Source organism: Camelina sativa, chromosome 15, assembly GCF_030686135.1.
Source record: "Camelina sativa cultivar CO46 ecotype springtype chromosome 15, ASM3068613v1".
In the NCBI taxonomy this organism is placed as follows: domain Eukaryota; kingdom Viridiplantae; phylum Streptophyta; class Magnoliopsida; order Brassicales; family Brassicaceae; genus Camelina; species Camelina sativa.
In genome coordinates, this window is record NC_141894.1 from 4,702,032 (window position 1) to 4,727,344 (window position 25,313).

Sequence of the window (25,313 nt, forward strand, 5' to 3'; positions counted from 1 at the left end):
ATTATATCAGTAATCAGGAGGATTGTAATTTGATTAATAAATTAAAAAACCAGTGGACGTGAATAAAAATGGGCTTAAAAGTCCATCAATGAAAGGCCCATATCGAGGAATCTAGATTTGGAAAATAATGAACAAGGACAAAGAAAGAAAAAACTGTAAAATACCTGAGGAAGTGATCTTTGTAAATTGTAACTTTTCAAGCCATTGACTCTTTCTTGAATCACAAGTAACCAAACTATTCACTCTTTTTTTTTCTTTTTTCCTTCTCAACATTTATCAAAGTTCAATAGATAGAATCAATTTAACAGATGGGAAGATCACTTGGAGGCGGCGGAAGTTTTTCGTTAGAATCATTGCCGTCTTCCACAAGAAACGCCATTTTTAGTCCCCAAGAAGTGTGCACTTCCAAGTGACAATGAAAGAACCAAACACCTAAATCAAAATCCAAACTCAAATCTTAGTCACTATTTTCAGAGTCAAATATAATGTTAACAGATACGGTGAAAATATTTGTAACCTGGATTGTCTGCTATAAACCGAATCGCTGTCCATCCTGCGGTAGGGACACTAACAGTGTTCCTCTCAACCGGATCAACAAGATTAAACTTCTTAGGATCCTTTATCGGATCGAAGTTCCCCAATCCTTTACCAATCACGAAGAAATTTGATCCATGGAGATGCGTAGGATGACTCTCTGGTGCTATAACACTTGTCCCTTGGATTATAACTTGTACCGTTGCGTTAAACTGAAGTCTATAGACTTTTGTTCCGTTCTTTGTCTGAAGATTACTCAAACCACCCGTGTAATTAAACGGCGTCGAGGGTCTTCCCGGGAAATCATCGGTGAAAACGCCTTCACTTTTGTTGAAATAATGTGCTTGAAGCATAGCCACTGTTGGCATCACAAAGCTAACATTGTTGATGTCCGCAATGGTTTTAGTTCCGTTAATACACGTGGCACACGGGTTCACGCCGACTCCTATCGCAAAGAACAGCGAGTGATCGACCTTTAACGGAACGTTGGTTGGATAATCTGGCGAGTTTAGGCTTCTTAGAGAGTCCGAGAAGCCTAGGGCAATGCTTGTAGCGTTTACTGGTGGGATCTTGGAACTTTTCAAGGATTGTGTCCGTGTGTATTTATACCGCAAAATAGCGGTTGCGGTAACGTTATTAACAGGGACAACGGTGTCCATAAAGGGAGAAATGGTCATTAAGAAGTTGCCTTGAGGATGATTAGCTGTCAAGATTGCGTTTGTTGTTTGGCCCGGTCCTAAGAAAAGCGTTTCGGTGTCAAACGGTTTAGTGTAGGTTGCGTCGACTTCAACGACGGTTAAGTTGTGTCCTGTGATCTTGAAAAAAAGTTCGTCGTTGACCGCAGCGTTGATGATCCTTAAGAGATATTTCTTCCCGGTTTCGACATGTAAAGTGTAACCTACGATCGCAAGAAAAGAACTGAAAATATAGCCATGATCGAAATCACCGAAATCAAGATCACTTAAACCAATTGGTATATATTAGAATAACTAAAATTTATTTTTTATTTGCATGTTTGCTATTATTATCTAAAAATCATACAAAATTCCAACAATATAGCGAAAACTAATAATTTAGCAATTTTTTTTGGTACGGAATCCAAACCAAATTGAAGCAAACAAATTTTGGTTTTAATTGGTTCAACAAAATCTATACCGAATATATCATAACAATAACTAGCCTGATGTCAACTTGTCAAGTAATTCATACCACGAGACTTGCAACCAGGGACTTGACCGGTAAGTCCGTTAATGGTGTGACCATCTGAGATATTTGGTGGCAAACCGGATTGTGTCGATTGACTAATCACAGCTTCAACATCTGAGTTCCACCATTCACCTATAAAAATCTATCTCGTTAAAGACACCTTAAGAGATGAATGTTTTAGTAACTAGCTACCTAGATTTACAAAAACCTCACCGAAAACGATGATTTTCTCGGTATGAGGCCGAGGGAACGGGTAAGGTACACCGCGTTTTGGAAGAATGACGATAGCACCGTGAACCGTCGCTCTAAGCCACGAGATATGGGCGTGCCATAGAAGCGTTCCTCGTTGGCCCGTGAGCGTGAAATTGTAGACAAAAGTTCCTCCCGGCTGGACCGGACATTGTGTTATATAGGCAGGTCCATCAGACCATCCTGTCCTTAGCTGTTTCACACCATGCCTGTTGAAACCCTAGCAGATCAGTCAAGATTTTCAAGATTCGTGCACACAGCTTGAATTCATTGAGAGTCACTCACTCTTTTTGAGTTGTAATTACCAGTGGATAGTGATATTGTAGTTGACGTTGTTGGTTAGGTTTACGATCACATTATCGTCTTCTCTCGCATAAAGAGTTGGTCCTGGGAATTTCCCATTAATAGTAACTATAGGTTTCGTTGAACAGAGCTTGGTCATATTTTTCATCACTACCTGTCTCATAAAGAAGAGGATAAAGGTTACTTGTGGTTCAAGAAAGATTTCAAAATCTACAACACTTACATTGAATTTGTAGCGACGAATGTTTGCCTCAGCTAGATATTGCAGAGAGAGAAACACAAGAAGAAGAAGAATTCTAGCACAAGAACTAGCCATTTTCTCTCTCTCTCACTTGTCTCTCTGCTTGGAACTGAAGTTGTCACCGACGAATCTACGAAGCTATAAATGAAGGCTGTGTAGATCAATGATTTGGTTTTCTAGTCTTTTTCTTTGTTTCCATTATTGTTTTCTTTTTCCTTAAAACCTACATAAAGAAAAGACAGTTACATAGACGATAGGATACAAATGGTTTGAAGTTAACTTCCCATCTGTAATAGAGACACTTCTTCCGACACAACTTACTAGAGGGTTTAGAGTTGTAACAATTAGAAAGTAGCTTTCAGTATTGGCACTAGTCACTAGAGACGACAACTGATTCTTATAATATTTCCAACTGTCATAAAATCTTTCAAGGAAGCTAAAGTTCATCTTACAATAACGTTCGTCCACGATCACTCTCTTGGCTTAGATTATAATCCACCTAGAGTGGAAGATTCTTGTCAACTTAGTCTTCTTACTCTTAATCTCATAAGGTATAATAGGCTAATGATATGAAAACGAAGATTATAATTTAACATCTCACACTATTGAAAACAGAGTTCTAAGTTACTCCAACACATAAACATAAAATAAACTTGCACCCAAAACAACTAAACATAGAATATATAGTAAACTGTTTTCTTGATAGATTAACATAATCAGAAGTTTTGGGAGAGAATAGGATCTTAGGCAGTAATGGTAAGGCCACCAGATTGACGTCTAAGCAGCCAAGACAATCTCAAACTTGAGTTCTTCAAAAGTAAGAAGATCTCTCTGTACTCTTTTGTCGGAAACAAATCCAAGGCAAACATGTAAAGATCACTACCTTGCTCAACCTCTTCCATGTTGTCCAAACACTCAATGCATTCCCCAATGGTATACTCGTACTTCTTAACCGAAGCATTCACTGGAATCTTCTCCGACAACTCGGTACTGAACCTGTGAGATCCCGGAGTTACAATTTCAACATCTTGTAACCGAGACTCTGCAAAACCAACACCATCAAATCTCATGTCTTGCAGAGTAGGCTCATCATCATCATCATCATCACCATCATCATTATCAGCTCTGTCTTCACTTCCAGTTACTGGCTCGTTTGTGTAGAGTGTTGATAATGGAGTCGGGTCATGTAACTGCGGTGATTCAGGATGATGATGATGATCACCCACTCTCCTACGATAACGACGAAAATAAGCTTTTCCAGGTTCTATAAGTCCTTTGAAGATGGTTGCTAGTTTATCAGCGTGAAGAATATGTTTCCGTCTGAATACTGCAGCTCTATGATTTACCTTTAAGTAGCTTTTCCAGTCTTCATCAGTAGCACCAAATGTTCTGGTATCTGCATCCCATTTCATCATGGGATCACCAATCACTTGACACCAAATCTTCCAACCTTTCCTAGTACAATCCCAGTGGTTTTTAAGCTGCGGTCTTGTGAAACTTTTACCTGTATTCTGTTTAATAGTCTCAAGCATCATTTTCCAAGTTTCCTTTGGATAATGTGAGTCAGGTCTGTTTCCTTTTAAAGCCTCTTGGAACAACAAATCAACAAACAGCTCATGTGAGGACGGTGACCAGTATCCTTTTGACTGAGGACTCGTGAAATTAGACGCGCTTTGTGTATCTTCTTCTTCTTCTTCTTCATCATCATCTCCAGTATCATAATCTTCATCACGATGCTTGCATACTCGCTTCCTTTTCCAACCTGGTGTAACTTCATCATCAAAGGTACTATCTTCAAATATAACCTCTAGTTTCTTGAGGAACAATGGAGGATTCAACCGATACTGTCCAGCTTCAGGATTCACCTGTGTGACGAATTCGAATCATAACAACCAAAATCAAGACAGAACATAAAAAAACGAATCTTTTTGTTGTACCTCTAAATAGTTAGACCAATCTTGATCACTAGCACCAAACATGTTTGTAACAGGATCCCATTTCATATCGCTGCATTGAACAAGTCTACACCATATCTTCCACTGCTTGATCATTGTATCCCAATGATTCTTAAGCTGTTTTCTTGTGAATCTCGCACCCGTCCTTTGCTGAAAAGGTTTCAATATATGTTGTGTTCCAGGTTGGTTCCCTAACATCTTTTGCTCTAAGCATAAGTCCACAAAGACTCTGTGGTACTCGGGTTCCCACGCGGCTTTCATAACTCTTCACTACATCATCATTACATAGGCAAAGACAAGAACAACAGCAGAAGAAATGTAAGTTCTTTGTAATAGCCAGTAACCACATCTATCCACATTTGTTAGGACAATTTACATAATGGCTGAATCTAGAACACAACTTAAGTTAAAACCCAGATCGATCATTCATGTGATTCAGGGTTTCAGCTCTTTATATACTAATATAAAAGAAAAAAAAGACAATTAGAAAACGGAGAAATCGAACGCGAGATTTGGATACAGCTCTTGTGGTCGGAGAAGGAACAAAATAATTAAACGAAATAGCGAAAGAATAGTAAAACGTTTACCGGAAATTAGATATAGAGCGGCGAGAGCGGCTCTGATTTGGTAACAGAGTGGCTGAACAGAGCCAGATCGCTATTTTTTTTTTTTTTTTGGGTGGTTAATCTGATTTTGGCGTTTGTGTGTGCCGCTCGAGACGGGTGCTCTGTTTTTCTGAGATTACTAGGCGTGTTTTATCCCGGTTAGAGCTGGTTCTCTTTATTGGATTTTTTTTTTTTTTAATTATGTTGAACATGTTTTAAGTTTGTGGTCAAAAATGACAATTCATCTTTGATTCTGTTAATATGATTTTTTTACTGTTGAATAAGAATATAGTCAACGTTTAGAGTTTCATTAGCTTTTGTTATAAAAAAAGTTAAGCTTGATTAAACACTAAATTTTGACTATCTTCCTAATTAACACTTTAAAAAAAAAATACATTATGATTTAATAGAATCAAAGAGAAATTGTCATTTTTGGCCACAAATTGAAACATGTTCAACACAATAAAAAAGAATTCCAATAAAGAATACCGCCTCTAACCAGATATAAAATGACTTAATGTGTTAGATTTATAAATGAGTTTAAGCGTTAGATTTGAATACGTAACATTTATTTATTTATACTACATATTATTTAATTAGTTTAGTTGCCATTATTATTTTATCAACACACAAATAGATTTACAAGTTACATGCATAGTTTAAAGAAAAAAAAAGTTCCATTTGTTGATATGGTGAGGTTAAGTCTATTTTTTCAAAGTCGTCCTCCTTTTACTAGCGACTAACTTCAAAATGATTGAGTTTTTTTTTTTTAATGGATTTTGTCATACATATTTGTAAACTGGAGAAGAAAATAAGAAAGGTACATACCTGCAAAATTTTGTTAATGGCAATTTGATTTGGTTTTGCAGATCTATAACTTACAATAGTCGCCGCTTCAAAGTAAAATTTTGGATTATGTCGATATTTTTTTCCACTGACTCTGAATTTCTAAGATTCAAGTCGCAACGACATAAGTTAAGAGAAAAAAAAGAGATGTAAAAGTAATTTTTTCATCGACAGTAGCAGTCGCTGCGATGGATTCACCACAGTCGATGTGGCGGATTCACCAATGAAGCTTAACTATTCTGAGTCTTTTTCCTATTTATAGACACCCAAGTGAATTTATGTGTGGTATTGATTTTATTTTAATTAAATATACTACTAATTTTTTTTTATAAATATACTACTAAATTTGCTTGTAGTATTTTTTTTTTCTTGGTCAATGCTTGCAAGATTAGTTCTTTGTATAAATGGCATGTTATTTAATTAGATTAACTACAATAGTAAAATATTATGTACACAAGTAAGTTTATGTGCATGATTTAAAAAAAAAAAATAGATATACACGGATGAGTTTGCGGCAAAATTAGGGGACAATAACATTTTAGTTGTTTGTATGGCAATTTATTTAACTAGTACATAATATTAGTTTTATTTTATTAGGACACAAATGAATTTTTGTATTTATTTCAAATAATATTGGGCATCTTATGAGACTATTTTTGGGCTTCTAATAAATGTTTTAATAAAGAGATAAAGCTATATGATCCAATAACTAGCCATAAACTGTAACTAGCTAGAGCTTCAAAAACAATGGTTTTTCTCGGTATGAGGCTCAGGAAGCGTGGTCACTTCCTTCTGTGACTGGCTCGTTTATGTAGACTGCTGATGATGGAGCTGGTTCATGTAACTGTGGTGCTTCAGAATGATGATCGATCACTGTCCTGCGATAAGTACGGGGTTGAGCATTCCCGGGTTGGATATGTCTGAAGATGGTTGCTAGTTTTACAGCGTGAGGGATATTTCTCCATCTGAATTTTGCAGCTTTACGATTAACCTATAAAAATCAAACAAAAGATCCAGTGTTATTAAATTGACCAATTGATATAAAAGTTCGAGTAACGTTTTGTTAACCTTCAAGAAGTTTTCCCAGTCCTCGTGAGTTGCTCCAAACTTGCATGTATTATCATCCCACTTCATGATGGGATTGCCAACAGCATTACACCACAACCTCCACTCTTCCTTTGTAACAACCCAGCGGCTCTTGAGCTGCGCTTGTGTGTAGCTTGATCCTGTTTCCTGATTGATTGTCTCAGCCATCATATCCCAAGTTTCCTTTGGATAGTATTTGTTACCTCTGGTTGGTCTGTTTCCTTTTGATGACTCTTGGAAACACAACTCGACAAAAAGATCATGTGAGGACGACGACCATACACACCTACGAGGCCAGATGTTAGATGCGCTTAGCGTAGCTTCATCTCCAGTATCATTTTCTTTATCACGATGCTCGCAACTTCTCTTCCTTTTTCTGCTACCTGAAGTACCTTCATCATCATCTACGTTAACCGCCTTAAAGATAATCTCTAGTTTCTCGAGGAACAACGGAGGCCACTTCCAGCGATACGGTTTAGCCTCAGGATTCACCTGTGACAAACCCAATCAAGTTTTATTACATATATATAGCCTTCATAAACAATCAAAATAATTAAGTACCTGTAAATAGTTGGTCCAGTCTTGATCACTGGCACCAAACGTTTTCGTCTGAGGATCCCATTTCATATCACTGCATTGAACAAGTCTTGACCATATCTTCCAGTTCTTGAGCATTGTATTCCAATGATCCTTAAGCTGGAGTATGGTGAACCTCGTGCCCGTGCTTTGCTGAAAAGGTTTCAGTATATGTTGCATTCGAGGTAGATGAGCCTTGTGCTCGACGCATAACTCCACAAAGTGTCTGTGGTGTTCAGGTTGCCACCAGACTCTCGGCGTCATAGTTCTTTGTTGTTAGATAAGTAAAGACAACACCAACAAAAATAAAACATAACGTTATTTCCAGAAAACAATATATTACCAAAAGCTTTGACCGGTAACACTATTAAAATTGCGGGAAACAAATATAAAATATAGCAAGAATACATAACTGGTTAAAATCTCGTAGGATTACGAATTGATTTTGTCAAAACACATTTTTAAACCGTAACCAAATCAATACAAAAGTAAGTATCCACGTTTGTCAGGAACATTTTGCAGCATGGAGCTATCATGCATAGACGGTAATGGAGAAGAAGAAGACAATTTTATTTAACGATTAAAACAAGACAGCAAAGGGTTTACCAGAAATTTATACAAAGAGAGATTCTGATTTGCTACTGTGTGGCTGAAAAAAGCCAGACAGCAAATTTACCTCTTTGTGTTTTTGTGTGTTTTTGAGATTACTAAGGGATTAGGGACCCATTTTATAATGGCTGAAACCAGTTCACTTTATTTATTGGTAATTTTATTATTATGTTGACAGGTTTCAATTTGTTGCAAAAAAAGACACAGTATCTTCAATTCTACTAAAGACTATTGTGTTTTTTTTGTTAAGTGTTAATTAAGAAGATAGTCAAAGTATAGAATTTTAGTAATTTAATTATAATTAGTTTTTTATATTTATCTCTTAAGTACACTTAAGCGCAATATAAAATATTTTAAAACAACTTAACAACCCAACCTGGAACCTGTGGGATGTGATTCAAGAATCCATGGAAAACAATATGAATCCAACTTCTCACTCTGTTTCATGAGCATAATCCAGTGTAACTGCATTACATAAGTTGGATTCACAGAGAGAAGTGGGAACTAAAAACAGGTGGAAGAAACAAAAAAGGCTTTGTCTTTTTCCATTAATTAATCAGTGTTGTAAATGTTGATATAACAAAACTAGATATAAAGAATCGACAACAAAAAAAAAAAGCTAAATCGAAGTTACTCTTAGAACAACCTACGACGAAAGCAGTAGAGACAATCCGAGAACAAAAAAGGAAAAGAAAAGAAGGAAAAAAAATCACTTATTTGTGAAAGTCCTCTAAATGATTGCTTTTGGTACTCTGATCCTTTGGTATTGCTTTACACATCCTTTGCTTTTGATCCAACCAAAGATGTTGTGTAAGGTTTTCTGTTCACAGCAAAAGAAACTTGCCTGTATTTGTTTACCTGAGGGACTGAACAAATAGAATGAATGTTTCTTTCATTTGCTTCGTTTCTTGGCTTCGCTGTAGAGAATAACTCCACAGACCGTGAGTGAGTAACCTAACATTCCAGTCACTGAGACAGGATTCCTGAATATAAGGATAGAAACCACCACTGCTACTGCACCTTTGGCGTTTCCTAGCACCTACATATCATAGAAAAATATAACTTATGAGAAGTGGTCGATGGATATAGATGATAGAGTTAATGTATAGAAAGAAGAGATGTGTTGTTACCTGAAGAGTCAGAGCGCTGGTGTGTTTCGTGACTAAGAAATTGGTCAAGTTCACAAAATAAGCGAGGGCCGAATTGAATAGCAGATACCAAACAATTCTAAAATCATCTCTGGCAAGTGCAATTGTAATGCCAACAACATTTTTTTCCATGATAAGTGTAGCAGGAAGAAGGAACACAACAGCTATAGGAGCCATGTAAAGTAGGAGGTTCATGGAGTTTAGCTTCTCCCTTCAAAAAAAAAAAAAATTGAGTAAAACATTTTCAGCAAAACACTCTTAAAACAATACAAACTTCCGTAAAGATAGACTTTTAACTGATCAAACAGTGAAAGATGCTATAATCTCTTACCCTTCGGAAGATAGCAAAATCCCTTGAAGAACCGATTTAAGTGCTCTTGCAGCTGTGGCTGCAATGCACATAATGAATCCGAACAGATGGAAACTTGGTTCACTCTGATGATAACATGAGCAAAATCAGATAAAGAGTTAAAGTCAATATAGAAAAAGATGTTCTATATGAACGAAAAAAAGATCCAAGAAGAAGCATACTCAGCACACATCAAAAGAACAACCTTTATACTAATTAAAACTTGTTATCATAAACATGAAGTGACTGAGATAGAGTAAGTAAGTTAACAAAGCTCTGCTGCTTCGAGCTCAGAGCAATCCGAAAGGTTTTCAAAAAGTGAATACAAGTATAAAAAGTTGCTGTTTCTATCAACAATCCAAAGATGAGAAATTGAATAAACCAGTTTCTTCAGCTCATAATCTTCTCTATTCCTAATCCTCTAATTCGTGTGCCTCTACTTCAATCTCCCTAAAGCTACCATAACAACACATTTCACCTCAATTTCTCAAAATAAGCTTTAATATTGCATCAGAATCTAACAAACCAAATCAAAAACCACAAAGTAGCTCAAAATCTTCTCTATTCCTAATCCTCTCATTCGTTCCTCTGCTTCAATCTCCCTAAAGCTACCATAAACAACACATGTCACCTCAGTTTCATCATAAAGCTTTCGAATTGCATCAGAACCAATCTAACAAACCATAAGCCAAAGAGAAGAGATTTTGAAAAAAAAAGTTACCCCACTGGCAATGACAACACCGGTAACAACAGGGAGGAGAGTGAAGTAAGTCAACCAAGCTTCTCTCTTAAACGTAATGATATAAGCAAACACAGCGGTGAAAAACGGCGTCGTAGCACCGATCGCTTGGTTAAACGAAACAGGAAGAAACCTAAGAGAGATGTTACCAAAAACCACCGACACACAGAAAACGAGACTCAGGGCCGCGATCTTAAGAAACTGAACACGGGATCGGATCGTTTGCATAGGAACCATCTTCATCCAAGCGATAGCGACGTAGCTTAGAAGAGAACAAGCCGTCATGTGACACATGGTTAAGAAGATTGGATACTTGAATCCATAGTTGCTTAACAAGTACTTGTTCAGCAATAATACTCCGATGTTCGATGAGTACCATGACGCTACTAATCCGATTGTGAAAAACCGGCCATTGGCCGCTATCTTCATCTCCTCCTTCTAGAAAATTCGAGAAATTAAACCAAACCCGATCTCGATCGATTCAAAACCCTAACACAAATTCGGATTCACGCCTCAATCGATCGATCTGTGTCTCTACTTTGAGATCTTCAGAGAGAGTTATTCTTCCATTGGATCGAAACGAGATTAAGTTACAAAGAAAACACAGGAATGAGAGAAACTATATGATTGATGAAGAAGAAGAAGAAGAAGCAAAGGTCAATGAGAGATCTTTGTGTAAACAAAGCTCTCTTCTTTTTAAAATATGAGAAAAAAAAAATGTTTGTTGTTACTAATTTTTTTTTTTTCAGTTCATGAGATTTAATGCGTTTTATGTATATATATATATATTTAATTCTTCAATTAATGCAGAGTCGTAATTTATTTTACTTTTTCTTTATAAAGTTGTAGTGGAGTTTTGATTTGATTCGTCTAATAATAAAAAGGGAGGTTTAAAAGATTTTTTTAGAATGTGTGAACAAAGGAAAGGAACGTTTGACTTATCGGTTTTAACTTCTTCGGTTCGGTTCCGTTTGGTTCAATTATACTTTGATCGTTTTTTTGTCATCATTAAATCGACGAGGCTCGATTCATAACCAATTTCTACAACGCGGGATAACGCGACTTAATAGAATCGAACTCCGGTGGAATCGGTCGCAGAGGTGGTGATGTAACTATTTGACTAAAGACACTTCTCTACTTTTATCGGTTTTTACAACAACAAAATTGATTTTCTAACATATAAACGTTAATATATTTAAATTTTCAAAGGATTCGAAAACAAAGAAAATAATATACTTGTTTTGAATAGTTTATAGAGGATAGGATACCGACAAAATAATGTATAGTACGTAGTAACAGACACGTCGTTGAAATGTCAATTTGTTTGGTTTGATTCTCATGAATGATTTTTATACTTATATATCATCACAATTATTTCAATGTTCGTTTTTGAAAAAAATGAAGAAAAAAAAGTAGAGGGGTTACACGACTTTGTTGGTCATAGACAAATAATATCCATTACTCGACCATCGGATGATAGGCGACTCCTCAACGCGTTTTCTTACTAAAATACATTTTAGCATAAATAAATTGGGACTGATTGGTTGAAAATGTTAGTTCCAAATGCATCTATAAAAATAAAAATGACGTGTGGATTGAATAATAACTTTCAATGAGAAATCATTTATTCTTTGATTATAGTCCTTAAGCAACGACTTGCTTTTCAAGTGAGAAGCTTTTGGTAATCCTCCTTTTTCGTGAAGTTAGTGCATTCAAGCCCTAACGTATCCGCCAAGATTCTATCTGAACATGCATCGCAAGATCATACGGCCTGTTCTCGGATGAGCACGTGGTCCTCGATCAGAAGCTTGTCCAAATCAAGGGTAACCTCGTAAACCAGTGTCAGGGTATCAAAATCGAAACTAAACCATCCCAGCCTCTAGTGGTGCACAAAAGAATCCAAATTAAGCTAACCCATTCATCGAGACAGGCACGATTCCATTGGTTAAGTAAAAAAGAGTGATTAATCTTAGTCTTAGCAAAAACAGTTCACCCCAAACTTTTCCTAGATCTCTTTGAGGAAACCCTTGCTCAAGTCTTCTCTCCCTCAATAACAAGCAATGGTCTGAATTTCAACTTGACGTGGAAATTGAATAGTTAACATTATTCAGTGGGAGAAAGGATTAAAAGTTTTAATGATCATCTTAGCTTGGTCCTGAAACGACACATACGACACCGTCCCGTCCTTTCCAGTGAGAACCTTATACTTATCCTTCCTCGTTAAGTTAGTGCACTCGAACCCTAACGTATCCGCCAAGATTTTCTGAACATGGTTCGCCACATCATACGGTGACCTTTTCCCAGATAAACACGTGTCCTCCATTGGCAGCTTGTCCAGGAACGTCACTTCGTAACCCGGTCTCGGGTTCATCAAGAAGAATATCATGTCCATACATCTCCACCCTCTCACGGTGTTGGCATGGAAGAATCCAACCTTACAGTTCACCGCCACAGGCACGATCATGTCCGTTAGCTCCGAAAAAAGCGCGCTGAATCTTAACAAAAACGGTTGACGACAAGTTGTTCCCTCGGGGCAAATCACTAGGTCTCCTTTGGACAGCTCTAGTTTGATTGTCTTGGCGTCGACATCTCGGATTCTTTGTATTCGCACGATGGGGATTGGAGAGAAGAGGTTGCAAAACCGCGAAAGTGAGTATACAACGGCCATGACGTTGCGTCCCAACACAGTGGATATGACAACAGGGTCCATTAGCGTTCTATGATTACATACAAAGAGAACGCCAGAGTCTCCGGGTCCTTGTGGCTGAGGAGGCTTTCCCTTGACGATGACTTGGCAGCCTAATATCCTCAGGGCGTAACTTCTGATCCACAATGGGAGAACGGACCCGGCAAGGATCCTGATGGGAGCAAGAACAATTCCAAATGGGATCCAGAGGAGGATGAGGAGAGCTGTGGCTGGTGTTGGCCGCTTCACAAGGCGTCCGTCGTGAAAAATCACCGGCTGCAGCTCAAGTTGTTGGTTATGGTAGTTGACAATCTTCTCTGGAACCGGTGCACGAATCTGTTTTATGTGTAAATTAGGTCCAAATAAATAGTGATCACTAGATGATTTGAGTATTAAAAGAAAATGGCATGTTATTGATACCGACACCGTCACAGCTCACAGTTTAATTTATCACTTAGAGTTGTCGAAAGAAGTACTCGAATTCCACTGAAAATATCATCTAAATTAAACAATTTATAACATTACCTCACATAACGATAAGAAAGTCGTAGAAGCCGTCACAGAGGCTCTTCCAAGACCTAGATGAGGCCTCCGGTCAACAAATACATCAGCAACACGCTTCAAAGTAGACTGGTCGATATCGGTTTCACGTATAAAACCGGTGACATAACCGAACGTGTTCACGATCAGCTCCGTACCGATGACCTTATCTGCTTTAAGATACTCCTTCGCGAACCTTTCCACCATAACTCTAGGCATCCTCGTCACCACGACCCTCTTCTTACACGAGCTGAATACCGTCCACGTGTCCATGCTTACATCATCCATGTAGAACTTTGGCAAGACGGTTCTAGCCACCGCTTCGATCTCACCTTCGCTTAGACCAACCGTGGCTATGAAAACCATGAGCTTGAGAGCCGCGTCATTGTAGCCGAAAACGTCAAGGAGTTTGATGACGGGCCAGAGAAACAGCAAGAAAGTGAAACGAATCAGACCATATGAGTCAAAGGCAAGGAGCATGAAGTAAGAGAATGAATCCTTGTTCTTCAGTAATGTTCCTTCAAACTCCGACACCACCGAATAAGGCGTCGTACTCGATCTGTTCATCACCATTTTGTATATTGAGTGTTCTTTTTTCACTTTGGTATGTATGAAGATTAGAACGGATCAAGAGTTAATGTTATATAGAAAGTTTGTGTCATTTGTGTGGAGCTGGCTCCAGTTAATATTAATGTAATGACCCGTTTTAGATGTATTATATACAGTATAATTTTGTTTTGCGTAGTTATTTAATTAAGGCGTTGTGATTTTGGTTAGTAACATTAATATCGAAATGATGATATATAGAAAGACATTTTGTATACGCAAATACTCTTTATATAGTAGTATATCCTCAAGTTGTAACGTTGATAAATCAACATGTCACAATTTTGATGGACTAAATATCAACTTAATTGTTCTCCCATGCACTTAATTAAGTAAACACTTAAAACAAGATGATGTGATGAGATTCCTAAACAGTGTCTAACTTGTGTTGTAGAATTACCTCACATAATGATACGAAAGTTGTAGATAATCGTATATTCGTATTGGTTGGTCTCGAGTGTTTGAGACACTTGAAACGAAGAAGAATGTTTGATTTAACTCAAAGTGATTGTGATTCAAGTGATTGGGTTAGTGTAGGTGTCAACTAACTCAATGACATTTTCACTATTAACCAGAAAAAGCTGTTGAGTGTTCGTTAGTTTTGGTTTAAACCGGTTAACGGTATTTAAGCTGAGGGCCATCTTATATATTCACTGTAGAACACATTGATTCTCCTTCTCTGTAATCTTTTTAAGAGACAAAAAATTAGGTGGGAATTGAATGAAAACTTAAGAGTGAAGATGCAATTAGTGTGATGGTAAAGACTACGTTATTTCCAAAGAGAAGCATGTGCTATTGGTTGATAAGCGTGGAACCAGATCTGCTGAAACGATGGATCTAAGGTTTTTTTTTTTGGCGGCGTGAAAGCCACCAGTTCGTGATTTTGACATTTAATGATCAGCTTCTGAATTACTTTGGGATGTCTTCGGGAAGATCAACGGATATTTACAGTTAAATTTTTATTTACAAATTTACAGAGGGTACATCCATTGGATCAGGAGCTTTTCTTGATTGCGCTTATAGTTTAATATGTAAGACACCTACAATAACAATATGAAGCGATCATCAATATGCTTCTTATTAAATCCAAACCCACAAAGCAGAATAGGCACAAACCCAAATCCAAACACTTAACTGTTTCTTTAGAAAGGGCAAAATACAAAAAAAAAATTAGGTTAAACAAATAAAAAAAAAATGTATCTTTCTTTTATTAGTTGGACCCATGATTTTATCACATCACCTGAGTCTCTTTTATAAGTTTGAACCTAAGTTAATGACAGGCCTTACCCGTCAGAAAGAATCACAGCAGACAACACAGTAACGAAGAGAGACCCTTCATTATATACTGAATGCCTAAAAGGAGGAAGAAACAACCTCTTTGGTCTTCGAGCCAAAGTCACATTTATAGCTCTCGCTCAAGGTAAGGGTCTCGAGAAGTTGGCGATCCGAGATACTCTGAAACATCTGCAACATAAGTTTTCAGTTTAGATGTGGTTCGTGTGAGCCACCCAGCGTTTGCCTCCTCCATCTCCTTTTCCATTCTCATCTTCTCTTCTTCTTCCAACATTCTGATCCTTCTCTGACCCATGTACGTCTTCACAGCTTCCACACCTTCCTTCACCACTTCCTTGGGTGGTACCACGAGTGGGTTCTGCTCCACGTTCAGTTTGGTCAGGCTTTCGAGAGTGCCAAAACTGTCTGGGAGGGCATGGATTTGGTTGTTACTCAAGTCCAGTTCTTGGAGGCTTATGAGGTCGCCGAATGGGGCAGGGAGATCCTTGAGGTCACTGAAGTTGCTACTTAGGTTTAAGTACTCAAGGTTTGTTAGCAACACGAAAGTATCAGGAAGGCCGTGCAGTTCGTTGAAGTGGGCGTCAAGGTGTTTTAGGGATCTCATTTCACCTATACTGGTAGGGAAGGATCGGATCTTGTTATACTGGATCAAGAGCTTTTCAAGATTCACTAGATCAAGTCCAATGTTGGTTGGTAAGTAGGTGAGACGGTTGAAGCTCACGTCCAAGATAACCAATGACCTAAGATATTGATGCAAGAAGTGGTTAAAATTGGTTCACAAATCAAACTTGACAAAGTGGAGTTTGTATATATTACGTACCCACACCGGCAGATGGAATCAGGCAAAACAGAGAGCTTGTTAGTTGAAACATTCAGGACTTTCAGTTTGGAGAGTAAACCGATAGAATCAGGTAATGTCTCCAGAGAATTCGTGGAGACATCCAGTTCAACAAGACTATGCAATCCAGCTATTGAATCAGGAATCGCCTATTTGGACATAAACCTTAGTCAGAGCCATAAATTCTACCTCAGAACAATCGAGAAAAGAGCTAACATAGAATCACTTGCAAAAATGTGAATTAACCCATACCACATCAATACTTAACATGCAATATCAAAGATGCTGAACCGAAACAAGCAAACACGCACATAAATACCCGAATCTCTACAGATAGTAAAGGTCAAAATCTAAGACGCAAAGCAAAAACAAACACACACATACCTAAATCTCTTCAAATCACATCAGACTAGGCTTCATTTATACAACATTTCTTTAAATCGCATCAGGAAAGGTATTGTTCCTCACAGAGATTGATTACATCAACCATTGTATAATTCCCAAAAATGTTACCTTTAAGCTACACTAAAGATAACAAAATTCTCAAACATTCAAATCCTAAACTAAAGTTTCATCCTTTTTAACAGAGACAAGAACAGAACAGATTCAGACCCCACCACAGCTTAATTCTAGTGAAGAGAGTGGATCAAATAAACAACAAAGCGACAAACGTATGATTTTGATATTGTATAAGAAGTGACCTCAAGCTTATTGTTGGAGAGGTTAAGAACAAGCAACCCTTGAATCCTCCCAAATGCCTCAGGAAGCAATCTCAGCTTCCTCCCAGACAAATCAACACGATCAACCGGATTAGCGGAAGCGTGCTGCAGTATCCCCACAACCTCCTCATTAACCTCAACAGCCGCAACATTATCCTCATCCTCGGCAGCATTCTTCTCAGCAGACTCATAAATCCTAACAAGCCTCTCCTCTGCTTCTTTCAAAAGCTTCTCATACGAAGCATGAACCTCATCAAGCTTCAAAACAGACTCACACCAAGTCTTCTCCTGATCCATCTCAAGTCTCCTCTTCTCATCTTTCCCAGCCGCGTCGGTAAGCGCGATGTCTTCAAACGATTCAGATAAGGAAGACTCGATCTCAGAGAGCTTCGCACGAGCCTTGTCGACTGACTCGTGATCGGGTCTAGGTCCTAGTGTTCGGAGGATGGATCGAGTCTCGGCGACGTCAGTGATCGCACTGGTCATGGAAGCGAGAACATCTGGTTGTGTTAATTGAGGCATCTGAGTGACGATCTCGATTGAGTGGCTAGATGATGGTGGTTGCTCGATATCGAAGGGAGGAGGAACGGCGGAAGAGGAGGAAGGGGATTTGGTGGTGAAAGAAGGGAGACGAGCCAGGACGTAAGAGAGGACAGGGAAGTTCTTAGGGTTAGGTTCTGCCGCCATTGTTTTTTTGGTAAAGAAGATTTGGAATCTGAATCTGGGGAAGATGATAGAAGATGAAGAAGATTTAAAGATTGTTTTTTTTTTTGATTTGGATCGAAAGTTGTGAGCTTTTTGCCTTGTCTCTTCCCACGTTCTCTGTTGTGTTGTGTTCGCCTGCTCTGTTTTTTTTTTTTTTTTTTCTCTCTGATGCTAAGATGACACGTCAGCTAGTGTGATCTCAATATTATTTTTGAGTATATCTCTTAATTAATATTATTTTTTTTGGTAGATATCTATTAATTAATATTATTATATAGCTTTTAAAATAAGAAAATTATTTCCTTTTCTAAATAATTTAATCAATAAATTATATAACTGATTATATATTTAGAGAAAGTAAGAATAAGTAATTATTATTTAAGATAAACAAAAAATGATGTCATGATACAAGTGAGTGTCGAATTTTTATGAGCTGACAAATAAGAAAATACTTTTATAAAAGAAAAATATATATATATATATTTTTAGAAGTTGAAAACGGAAATGCAGAGCCAGCAGTCGAATGCTTAGAATTCTGATATATGTTGTAATGGGTTTAATTAAAATTTTGGATATTATTCTTTTTTTATAAAAGAGTTTTAATGTATACATTGACAAAGGACTCGTAGATGGAATTATGAGATTTACCTTAACCGCTCTTTGCTATGTCATATTATATGTAAAAAATAAATCTAAACTAAAATTAAAAAGATAAAATAATATAAAGAAATAAATTCTGTGAATATTTTATTTAAAAAATTATGTTGATTTGGATTTATAAAGAAGATTATGGTTTAGATTTTATAATTAAAAAAAAATTATATGTCGATTTGGGTTTATAAAATAGTGATTAGGATTTAGATTTTATAATAAAAAAAATTATTTAGTCGGTTTGGGTTTATAAAAGAGTGGTTAGAATTTAGGATAAATTTTACAATTAAAAAAAAATTATATGTCGGGTTAGGTTTATAAAAGAGTGGTTAAGGTTTAGAGTTTAGATTTTAAAATTAAAATAAATTATATGTCGATTTGGATTTATAAAAAAATGGTTAGAATTTAGGATTTAGATTTTACAATTTTAAAAAATTATATGTTGGTTTTGGTCTATAAAAGAGTGGTCAGATTTTGATTTAGATTTTATAATTAAAATATATATATATATATATCAGTTTGGGTTTATAAATCCTAACAGACTCATAAATCCTAACAAGCCTCTCCTCTGCTTCTTTCAAAAGGTTCTCATACGAAGCATGAACCTCATCAAGCTTCAAAACCGACTCACACCAAGTCTTCTCCTGATCCATCTCTAGCCTCCTCTTCTCATCTTTCCCAGCCGCGTCGGTAAGCGCGATGTCCTCAAAGGATTCGGATAAGGAAGATTCGATCTCCGAGAGCTTAGCACGAGCCTTGTCGACTGACTCGTGATCGGGTCTAGGTCCTAAGGTTCGGAGGATGGACTCGTGATTGGGTCCTAAGGTTCTAAGGTTTATAAAAGAGTGGTTAGAGTTTAGATGTTATAATTAAAAAATTATAAATAATGTTAAAAAAATTAATGATTTTAAAATTATTTTATTTAGATAATATTGACTATTTTTGTTTGTTTAATTTTTTAACCCCTATTTTTAATATAATGATATTATTATGATATATGGAAAAAAAGAAAAAGGTGATGATAAATGAGATATGATGAGATGAGGACATCGCAAATATGGTTGAAAGATTTTTCTTTATTTGGAGCACGATGCGTTTACTTAGGTGGACCATACATGTGTGCTAGTGTAGTGCTACTATTTGTTTTTTTATAGTTGAATGACTTGTGTGCTATTGTAGACAAAAAAAAAAAAAAAAAAAAAAGACTTGTGTGCTATTATTGATCTCCCAATAGTTTCATTTACTGAATAATTTACTGTGTACATCTAAAATTGTATATTTCATGTTGTAAAAAACAAAACCGAGAAACCGTTTCTAAATGACATCGACCGTGGTTGCCAACTTCTCATGTTGTTTGGGTCTATCGAGTCTCTCTCGACTAAACCAAACCAATGGTGGACGATATAAGTATTAGTGTATAACCACCGGTTTAGTACATGTTAACCTTTATGTATTTTTATTTAAACTAATGAGCTTAGTTAGACAGTCCATGTCTCGTAAAGATTTAATAAAAGCAAGTTGTGACAGTAAGAGCCAAATCCCAAAGTCATTCACTTTTGGAGTTATGTTGTAAGACAGTCACTGCTCTGTCATATTCTAAAATATTGACTTAATCTCTATGTTCGACAAATCTCAGTTCGCATTGTTTTTCCACTTCCACTCATCAATTTTTAATCGAACTCACATCTGGTGTATCAATAACGGTGTAAGAAACCAATTCCTATTCGGATACCAAATTGAATTTGAGTTTTATATATTGGCCGTCGTAATTAACATACAGATTCATTGGATAACTCAAATGATTTAGCAACAAAATAAGTTTCTTGAAAAATGTATAAATTTTAAGATATAATAATAGTTTCTACAAAACTTAATCTAAAAAAAGAAATGTTTTAAAGTCAACAAAATTTGGTTACAACTTACAACTCAGTTGGCCTGTATTTCTTTTTTCCTAAATTTAGCAGCAAACTGAATGATAAACATGCTGTTAAATATGATTGTTTTAATAACAAATTTGATAACCCCACATGCAGTTGGTCATTGATTAACAACAAAGTAGACTCACTTTTAATATAGTTTTAGACTGAATCAGCAAGACTTATAAGCTCTCGTCTTCGTCTTTGCACATCTATATATAATATAGCCATTACCTGTGTGAACAAGAACTTAAAACAGAGAGAAACACAACACCAACAACAACAAAAATATGGAGACTAGAGAAACAAAACCAGTGATTCTTCTCTTTACTTTTCCTTTACAAGGTCACTTAAACCCAATGTTTCAGCTCGCCGACATTTTCTTCAACAGAGGCTTCTCCATCATTGTGATCCACACTGAGTTCAACTCTCCAAACTCTTCCAAATTCCCTCATTTCACTTTCGTCTCCATCCCCGATGGCTTGTCTGAACCCGAATCCTGCCTGGATGTCATCGAGTTTATCCATGTCCTCAATTCCAAGTGTGTTGCTCCTTTCGGTGATTGCCTAAAGAAGCTTTTGTCTCAAGAACCAACTGCAGCTTGTGTGATTGTAGATGCTCATTGGTACTTCACTGACGGTTTAACCGAAAAATTCGGTATCCCGAGGATTGTACTCCGGACGGTTAACCTCTCAGCTTTCGTCGCTTTCTCCAAGTTTCATGTACTACGAGAGAAAGGGTACCTTGCTTTACAAGGTATATATGTACAGATCGAATTCAAGATTTATCTCTAGTTTTTTTTTGTTTCATTCTTGTTGACTTTTCTTCTCTCTACTCCATGGCAGAGTCTAAAGCAGACTCACCGGTACCCGAGCTTCCATATCTTAGAATGAAAGATCTTCCATGGTTCCAGACAGAAGACCCAAGATCAGGGGATAAGTTACAGAGAGGTACGATGAAGTCACTGAAGTCTTCCTCAGGGATCATATTCAACGCCATTCAAGATCTTGAACCAGATCAGCTTGACCAATCCCTTAAAGAATTCCCAGTTCCATTCTTCTGTATTGGACCCTTTCATAGGTACATTTCAGCTTCATCTACCAGCTTACTTACACAAGACATGACCTGTCTCTCCTGGTTAGACAAGCAAGAACCTAATTCCGTGATCTACGTAAGTCTTGGAAGCATTGTCTCCATCGATGAATCTGAATTCTTGGAGATTGCTTGGGGTCTAAGAAACAGCAACCAGCCTTTTCTATGGGTGGTTAGACCCGGTTCAGTCCACGGCAAGGAATTGACTGAGATTCTTCCTAAAGGGTTCATGGAAGGTCTTCAAGGTCGGGGTAAAATAGTGAAATGGGCACCTCAGCCTGAAATTTTAGCTCACCGTGCAACAGGCGGGTTCTTGACACATTGTGGATGGAACTCAACACTTGAGGCCATATGTGAAGCTATACCATTGATTTGCAAACCTTCTTTTGGGGACCAGAGGGTGAATGCTAGGTACATTAGCGATGTTTGGAAGATTGGATTGCATTTGGAGAACAAGATAGAGAGACTAGAGATCGAAAACGCGGTTAGAACACTAATGACAAGCTCAGAAGCAGAAGAGTTCCGTAAGAGGATCTTGCTAATGAAGGAAACTGCTGAACAATGCCTTAAGCTTCCAGGTTCATCGTTCCGGAATCTCGAAAAGTTAATTGCTTATATATTGTCTTTCTAATTCCGTGTTCGTTCTTCTCCACATCCAAATTTGTTTTCCTTTGATTTTAATCTGCATTCCCAAAATAAAGACACATTTTAATCGTTTATATATCACTCAAAAACTTTCATTCTAAAACTTTATTGAACGAGATAATGGAAACCCTAATTTGTTTAACCCTAACTAATCTTTCCAAAACAAAACAGGGCTGGTTTAACCCCTAACTCAAGTAAAACCCTAATTTGGTTTAACTTCAGAATTTACTTGCCAAACTAGGAAACTACAATCGATTGGGCCATAATTACGAGAAGCTTAGCCCATTAGCGTCGTAATCTTTTAAAATGCAAACTCGCAATTAATACAAATCGATTTAATTGCGAAAGTTATGTAAAACCCTAGGTTTGCTCTGTATCATCATCATCATCAAACATGAGCGTGGCGCGTAATCTTCAGCAACACGCAAAGCGACTCATCGCTCACAGTAGTAGGCCTCGATTCTTCTGCACCTACAGAAACGGAACCCTATCGTCTTCGGCGACGAACCAAACTCTACAGAGTCGGATCAAAGCGGCTTTAGATCAGAAAGCAGCAATCACTACGGTGCTTGAGCAATGGCGACAACAACAGGGGAATCAGTTAAACCCTTCGTTGGTGAGAGGAGTCTTCGAGAAGCTACACGATTCCAAAAGATATAGTCAAGCCCTAGAAGTATCAAACTGGATGGTCCATAACAAAATCTGCAATCACCTCCCTGAAGATTTCGCCGTTCGATTTCATCTGATCGAAAACGTTTTGGGATTGGAGGAAGCAGAGAAGTTCTTTAAGAGCATCCCCGAGAATCTGAAAGGTGAATCTATTTACACTGCTCTGTTAAAGAGTTACGCAAAATCTGGTGAGAAATCTCTAAGTAAAGCTGAATCTACTTTCGAGAAGATGAGGAAGCTAGGTATGCTCTTGAGACCTTCACCATACAACTCGATGGTCTCACTATACAGCTCTCTTAGAAACCGAGTTAAGGTCGATGAGATTCTCCTAGAGATGAAGGAGAACAACATTGAGCTAGATAGTCTCACCGTGAACAACACCTTACGAGTATACGCTGCTGTTTCTGATGTTGCGACAATGGATAAGTTCCTAGCTGATTGGAATGAAACTACAACGCTTGAGTGGCTCACAACGCTTGACATGGCAAAGGCTTATCTGAGAGATGGTTCAAAGGGAAAGGCAAGAGATATGCTTCGTAAAACAGAGGAACTGAATGATCCAAAGTCTTATGAGGGACTCATGAGGCTATATGGTGAAGCAGGAGAGATTGAAGATGTGTACCGTATATGGGACTTGTACAAGAAGACAAGAAACAAGAACAATGAGGGATTTCGAGCGTTGATTGGTTCCCTCTTGAAGCTTGATGACTACAAAGGAGCAGAGGAGATATACTACAATGAGTGGGAGTGCTCGGGTCTTGAATTTGATCTCCGAGTACCATCGACGTTGATCTCTGGCTATCGCGCAAAGGGCATGGTGAAGAAGGCAGATAACTTATTGTACAAGACTATGAAGAATAAAAGATTGGTTAAACCGATTAATCCATTGATTGAGGACTGGCTGAAAAACAAAAACCAAGTGAAGCCGTCCAACTTGAGAGACCTTATCAAGAATCTGTGTGACTCAAATCAATTATCTAAAGCACTTGAGGTATCATCATTGTTGTGTGATAGAAAGAGTTTTAATATTTTTCCAGAAGATTATGTTACAAGGTTTCATCTGTGTGAGAAAGTGTTGGGTTTGGAAGAAGCAGAGAAGTTTTTTGAAAGAAGCATCCCGGGGAACATGAAGGATTACTCTGTGTACAACACTCTCTTAACCTCGTACACAAGATCTGACAAAGGACTAGAAAAAGCGGAAGGCGTTTTCGAGAAGATGAAAGAGCTAGGTTTCCTCTCAAAACTTTCCCCATACAACTCGATGATATCTCTCTATATTCAGCTTGGGAAACAAGGTAGGGCTAAGAATCTTCTACTGGTGATGAAGGAGAAGAACATAGAGCACGACAGTGTCACGACGAACAACGTTTTGAGGATGTACGCAGATGAAGGTGACATAGAGACAATGGAAAAGTATAGGAGAGAGTGGGTTAACGATGATGAGCAAACCAAGCTTGAAATGAGGACGACTGGCGAGATGGCAAAGGCTTACGAAAGAGCGGGGCTACTACTAAAGGCGATGGAGATAACTAGTAAAAGAGAAGTGCAGCGTATATGGAATGAGTACAAGAAGAAGGCAAAGGAAGAGTTTGAAAGAGATACGCTTCGCCCATGGGTGAAGAGAGACGAGATTAAGAATGAAGAATATCGAAATGTGATTAGAACTCTGTTGAAGCTTGGCGATGTACAAGGAGCAGAAGCGATATATGAAGAATGGGAACCACAAGGACCCGAGTTCGATAATGGAATACCATGTTTGCTAATCTCTCGTTATTACGAGGAGGATGATAAAGACAAGGCAAAGGAGGTAGAGTATTCGAGTAGACAGAAGCGGAGGCGGATGCAGTTTAAGCTATTCAAGGAAGACTTGATCGGTTGCGCGGTAGGGGTTGTCGTGTCTGTGCTCCTGTTCTCGGTTCCTCCGATCGTATTATCGCTTTGTCTACAGAATCCCGTCTACTTTTTTGTGTTGGCCATCGTTCTGCTTGCTTTATCGGGCTATTGAACATCCTAATATTCTTGTATTTCTTTTTTTGGTTTAGAACCACAAGTTTTTGTTCGGTTTGAAACTTACTTTTGGTTAAGTTTGGATTCATTTGGTTTTCTATTAATATCTATCTATATATACATTTTTTAAGTATATTTTCGGTTCTATCCTTTTATTTGTTTTTATTTACAAAGTTAATCCCTAAAAAATTTCCAAAAATAACATTATTTCAGATTTTATTTCCTAAATATTTTACATATCATTCCAACTAAAAAAAATACAACATAATCAATATAGAAACATAAACTATGATATATTTAACCACACTTTATATTGTGTATTGAAGATATTCTATCTCTTAATCATTTGCAAACAAAGAAAATCTATTATGTATTGAAGATATTCTATCTCTTAATCTTTTGCAAACAAAGAAAACAACAATTTGATTCCTATTTTGTTTTCTAAACCCTGTGAGCTTTAATTCTTAATGTAAGAAGAATTTCGATTCATATTTATTTAA

General features: G+C 37.3%; 8 protein-coding genes across 11 annotated transcripts; 2 read left to right on the plus strand and 6 right to left on the minus strand.

The window, feature by feature from the left end:
* Positions 1–178: 178 nt before the first annotated feature.
* LOC104745332 (laccase-22-like) lies at positions 179–2,795 on the minus strand. The gene is made up of 6 exons (XM_010466530.3): positions 2,516–2,795; positions 2,295–2,446; positions 1,954–2,198; positions 1,744–1,872; positions 518–1,432; positions 179–432 (listed from the first exon to the last, which is right to left on the minus strand). The coding sequence occupies exons 1-6, from the start codon at positions 2,606–2,608 to the stop codon at positions 302–304; spliced, it is 1,665 nt and encodes a 554-aa protein (XP_010464832.1). The 5' UTR covers positions 2,609–2,795; the 3' UTR covers positions 179–301.
* A 303-nt stretch (positions 2,796–3,098) lies between these two features.
* On the minus strand, positions 3,099–6,185 carry LOC104745333 (L10-interacting MYB domain-containing protein). 3 transcript variants are annotated; one of them, XM_010466532.3, is made up of 3 exons: positions 5,922–6,185; positions 4,471–4,758; positions 3,099–4,398 (listed from the first exon to the last, which is right to left on the minus strand). In XM_010466532.3, exons 2-3 carry the CDS (start codon positions 4,747–4,749, stop codon positions 3,277–3,279), a joined length of 1,401 nt encoding a protein of 466 aa, XP_010464834.2. In that variant the 5' UTR covers positions 4,750–4,758; positions 5,922–6,185; the 3' UTR covers positions 3,099–3,276. The 3 variants fall into 3 exon arrangements, with proteins under 3 accessions (XP_010464834.2, XP_010464833.2, XP_010464836.2); XM_010466531.3 differs by lacking the exon at positions 5,922–6,185 and adding an exon at positions 5,076–5,322; XM_010466534.3 differs by lacking the exon at positions 5,922–6,185 and adding an exon at positions 5,076–5,240 and having other exon boundaries at positions 4,471–4,753.
* Positions 6,186–6,496: 311 nt separating this feature from the next.
* Positions 6,497–8,706, minus strand: LOC104745334 (L10-interacting MYB domain-containing protein-like). 2 transcript variants are annotated; one of them, XM_087487742.1, is made up of 4 exons: positions 8,587–8,706; positions 7,587–7,869; positions 7,008–7,517; positions 6,497–6,930 (listed from the first exon to the last, which is right to left on the minus strand). In XM_087487742.1, exons 1-4 carry the CDS (start codon positions 8,679–8,681, stop codon positions 6,709–6,711), a joined length of 1,110 nt encoding a protein of 369 aa, XP_087343868.1. In that variant the 5' UTR covers positions 8,682–8,706; the 3' UTR covers positions 6,497–6,708. The 2 variants fall into 2 exon arrangements, with proteins under 2 accessions (XP_087343868.1, XP_010464837.1); XM_010466535.3 differs by lacking the exon at positions 8,587–8,706 and adding an exon at positions 8,208–8,295.
* A 24-nt stretch (positions 8,707–8,730) lies between these two features.
* LOC104745335 (putative sugar phosphate/phosphate translocator At3g11320) lies at positions 8,731–11,364 on the minus strand. The gene is made up of 4 exons (XM_010466536.2): positions 10,429–11,364; positions 9,690–9,793; positions 9,341–9,569; positions 8,731–9,249 (listed from the first exon to the last, which is right to left on the minus strand). The coding sequence occupies exons 1-4, from the start codon at positions 10,873–10,875 to the stop codon at positions 9,103–9,105; spliced, it is 927 nt and encodes a 308-aa protein (XP_010464838.1). The 5' UTR covers positions 10,876–11,364; the 3' UTR covers positions 8,731–9,102.
* A 1,027-nt stretch (positions 11,365–12,391) lies between these two features.
* Positions 12,392–14,362, minus strand: LOC104745336 (glycerol-3-phosphate acyltransferase 5). The gene is made up of 2 exons (XM_087487741.1): positions 13,658–14,362; positions 12,392–13,468 (listed from the first exon to the last, which is right to left on the minus strand). Exons 1-2 carry the CDS (start codon positions 14,243–14,245, stop codon positions 12,554–12,556), a joined length of 1,503 nt encoding a protein of 500 aa, XP_087343867.1. The 5' UTR covers positions 14,246–14,362; the 3' UTR covers positions 12,392–12,553.
* A 970-nt stretch (positions 14,363–15,332) lies between these two features.
* LOC104745337 (plant intracellular Ras-group-related LRR protein 9) lies at positions 15,333–18,034 on the minus strand. Its single transcript, XM_010466538.3, has 3 exons — positions 17,111–18,034; positions 16,392–16,558; positions 15,333–16,311 (listed from the first exon to the last, which is right to left on the minus strand). Exons 1-3 carry the CDS (start codon positions 17,813–17,815, stop codon positions 15,681–15,683), a joined length of 1,503 nt encoding a protein of 500 aa, XP_010464840.2. The 5' UTR covers positions 17,816–18,034; the 3' UTR covers positions 15,333–15,680.
* Positions 18,035–20,633: 2,599 nt separating this feature from the next.
* LOC104745338 (UDP-glycosyltransferase 76B1) lies at positions 20,634–22,211 on the plus strand. The gene is made up of 2 exons (XM_010466539.3): positions 20,634–21,156; positions 21,246–22,211. The coding sequence occupies exons 1-2, from the start codon at positions 20,691–20,693 to the stop codon at positions 22,121–22,123; spliced, it is 1,344 nt and encodes a 447-aa protein (XP_010464841.2). The 5' UTR covers positions 20,634–20,690; the 3' UTR covers positions 22,124–22,211.
* Positions 22,212–22,531: 320 nt separating this feature from the next.
* On the plus strand, positions 22,532–24,811 carry LOC104748134 (putative pentatricopeptide repeat-containing protein At1g28020). The gene has a single exon (XM_019236638.2). The coding sequence runs from the start codon at positions 22,532–22,534 to the stop codon at positions 24,809–24,811; it is 2,280 nt and encodes a 759-aa protein (XP_019092183.2).
* Positions 24,812–25,313: the final 502 nt, after the last annotated feature.

Bases quoted from the DNA above. Each gene is read 5' to 3' on its own strand.
- LOC104748134 (XM_019236638.2), top strand. From the start codon at position 22,532: ATGAGCGTGGCGCGTAATCTTCAGCAACACGCAAAGCGACTCATCGCT.
- LOC104745338 (XM_010466539.3), top strand. From the start codon at position 20,691: ATGGAGACTAGAGAAACAAAACCAGTGATTCTTCTCTTTACTTTTCCT. The intron at 21,157-21,245 runs GTATATATGTAC...ACTCCATGGCAG, and splicing joins AGGGTACCTTGCTTTACAAG to AGTCTAAAGCAGACTCACCG.
- LOC104745336 (XM_087487741.1), bottom strand. From the start codon at position 14,245: ATGGTGATGAACAGATCGAGTACGACGCCTTATTCGGTGGTGTCGGAG. The intron at 13,469-13,657 runs GTAATGTTATAA...CACATAAAACAG, and splicing joins CTTTCTTATCGTTATGTGAG to ATTCGTGCACCGGTTCCAGA.
- LOC104745334 (XM_087487742.1), bottom strand. From the start codon at position 8,681: ATGCAGTTACACTGGATTATGCTCATGAAACAGAGTGAGAAGTTGGAT. The intron at 7,870-8,586 runs GTTGGGTTGTTA...CTAACAACAAAG, and splicing joins TCACATCCCACAGGTTCCAG to AACTATGACGCCGAGAGTCT. The intron at 6,931-7,007 runs GTTAACAAAACG...TGATTTTTATAG, and splicing joins ACTGGGAAAACTTCTTGAAG to GTTAATCGTAAAGCTGCAAA.
- LOC104745337 (XM_010466538.3), bottom strand. From the start codon at position 17,815: ATGGCGGCAGAACCTAACCCTAAGAACTTCCCTGTCCTCTCTTACGTC. The intron at 16,559-17,110 runs GTCACTTCTTAT...ATGTCCAAATAG, and splicing joins TCTCCAACAATAAGCTTGAG to GCGATTCCTGATTCAATAGC. The intron at 16,312-16,391 runs GTACGTAATATA...TCAATATCTTAG, and splicing joins GATTCCATCTGCCGGTGTGG to GTCATTGGTTATCTTGGACG.
- LOC104745332 (XM_010466530.3), bottom strand. From the start codon at position 2,608: ATGGCTAGTTCTTGTGCTAGAATTCTTCTTCTTCTTGTGTTTCTCTCT. The intron at 2,199-2,294 runs GTAATTACAACT...GGGTTTCAACAG, and splicing joins TACAATATCACTATCCACTG to GCATGGTGTGAAACAGCTAA. The intron at 433-517 runs GTTACAAATATT...ATTTTGATTTAG, and splicing joins GTTTATAGCAGACAATCCAG to GTGTTTGGTTCTTTCATTGT.
- LOC104745333 (XM_010466532.3), bottom strand. From the start codon at position 4,749: ATGAAAGCCGCGTGGGAACCCGAGTACCACAGAGTCTTTGTGGACTTA. The intron at 4,399-4,470 runs GTACAACAAAAA...TTCGTCACACAG, and splicing joins ATTGGTCTAACTATTTAGAG to GTGAATCCTGAAGCTGGACA.
- LOC104745335 (XM_010466536.2), bottom strand. From the start codon at position 10,875: ATGAAGATAGCGGCCAATGGCCGGTTTTTCACAATCGGATTAGTAGCG. The intron at 9,794-10,428 runs GTAACTTTTTTT...TGTTATCATCAG, and splicing joins GTGTTGTCATTGCCAGTGGG to AGTGAACCAAGTTTCCATCT. The intron at 9,250-9,340 runs GTAACAACACAT...TATGATATGTAG, and splicing joins CCAGCGCTCTGACTCTTCAG to GTGCTAGGAAACGCCAAAGG.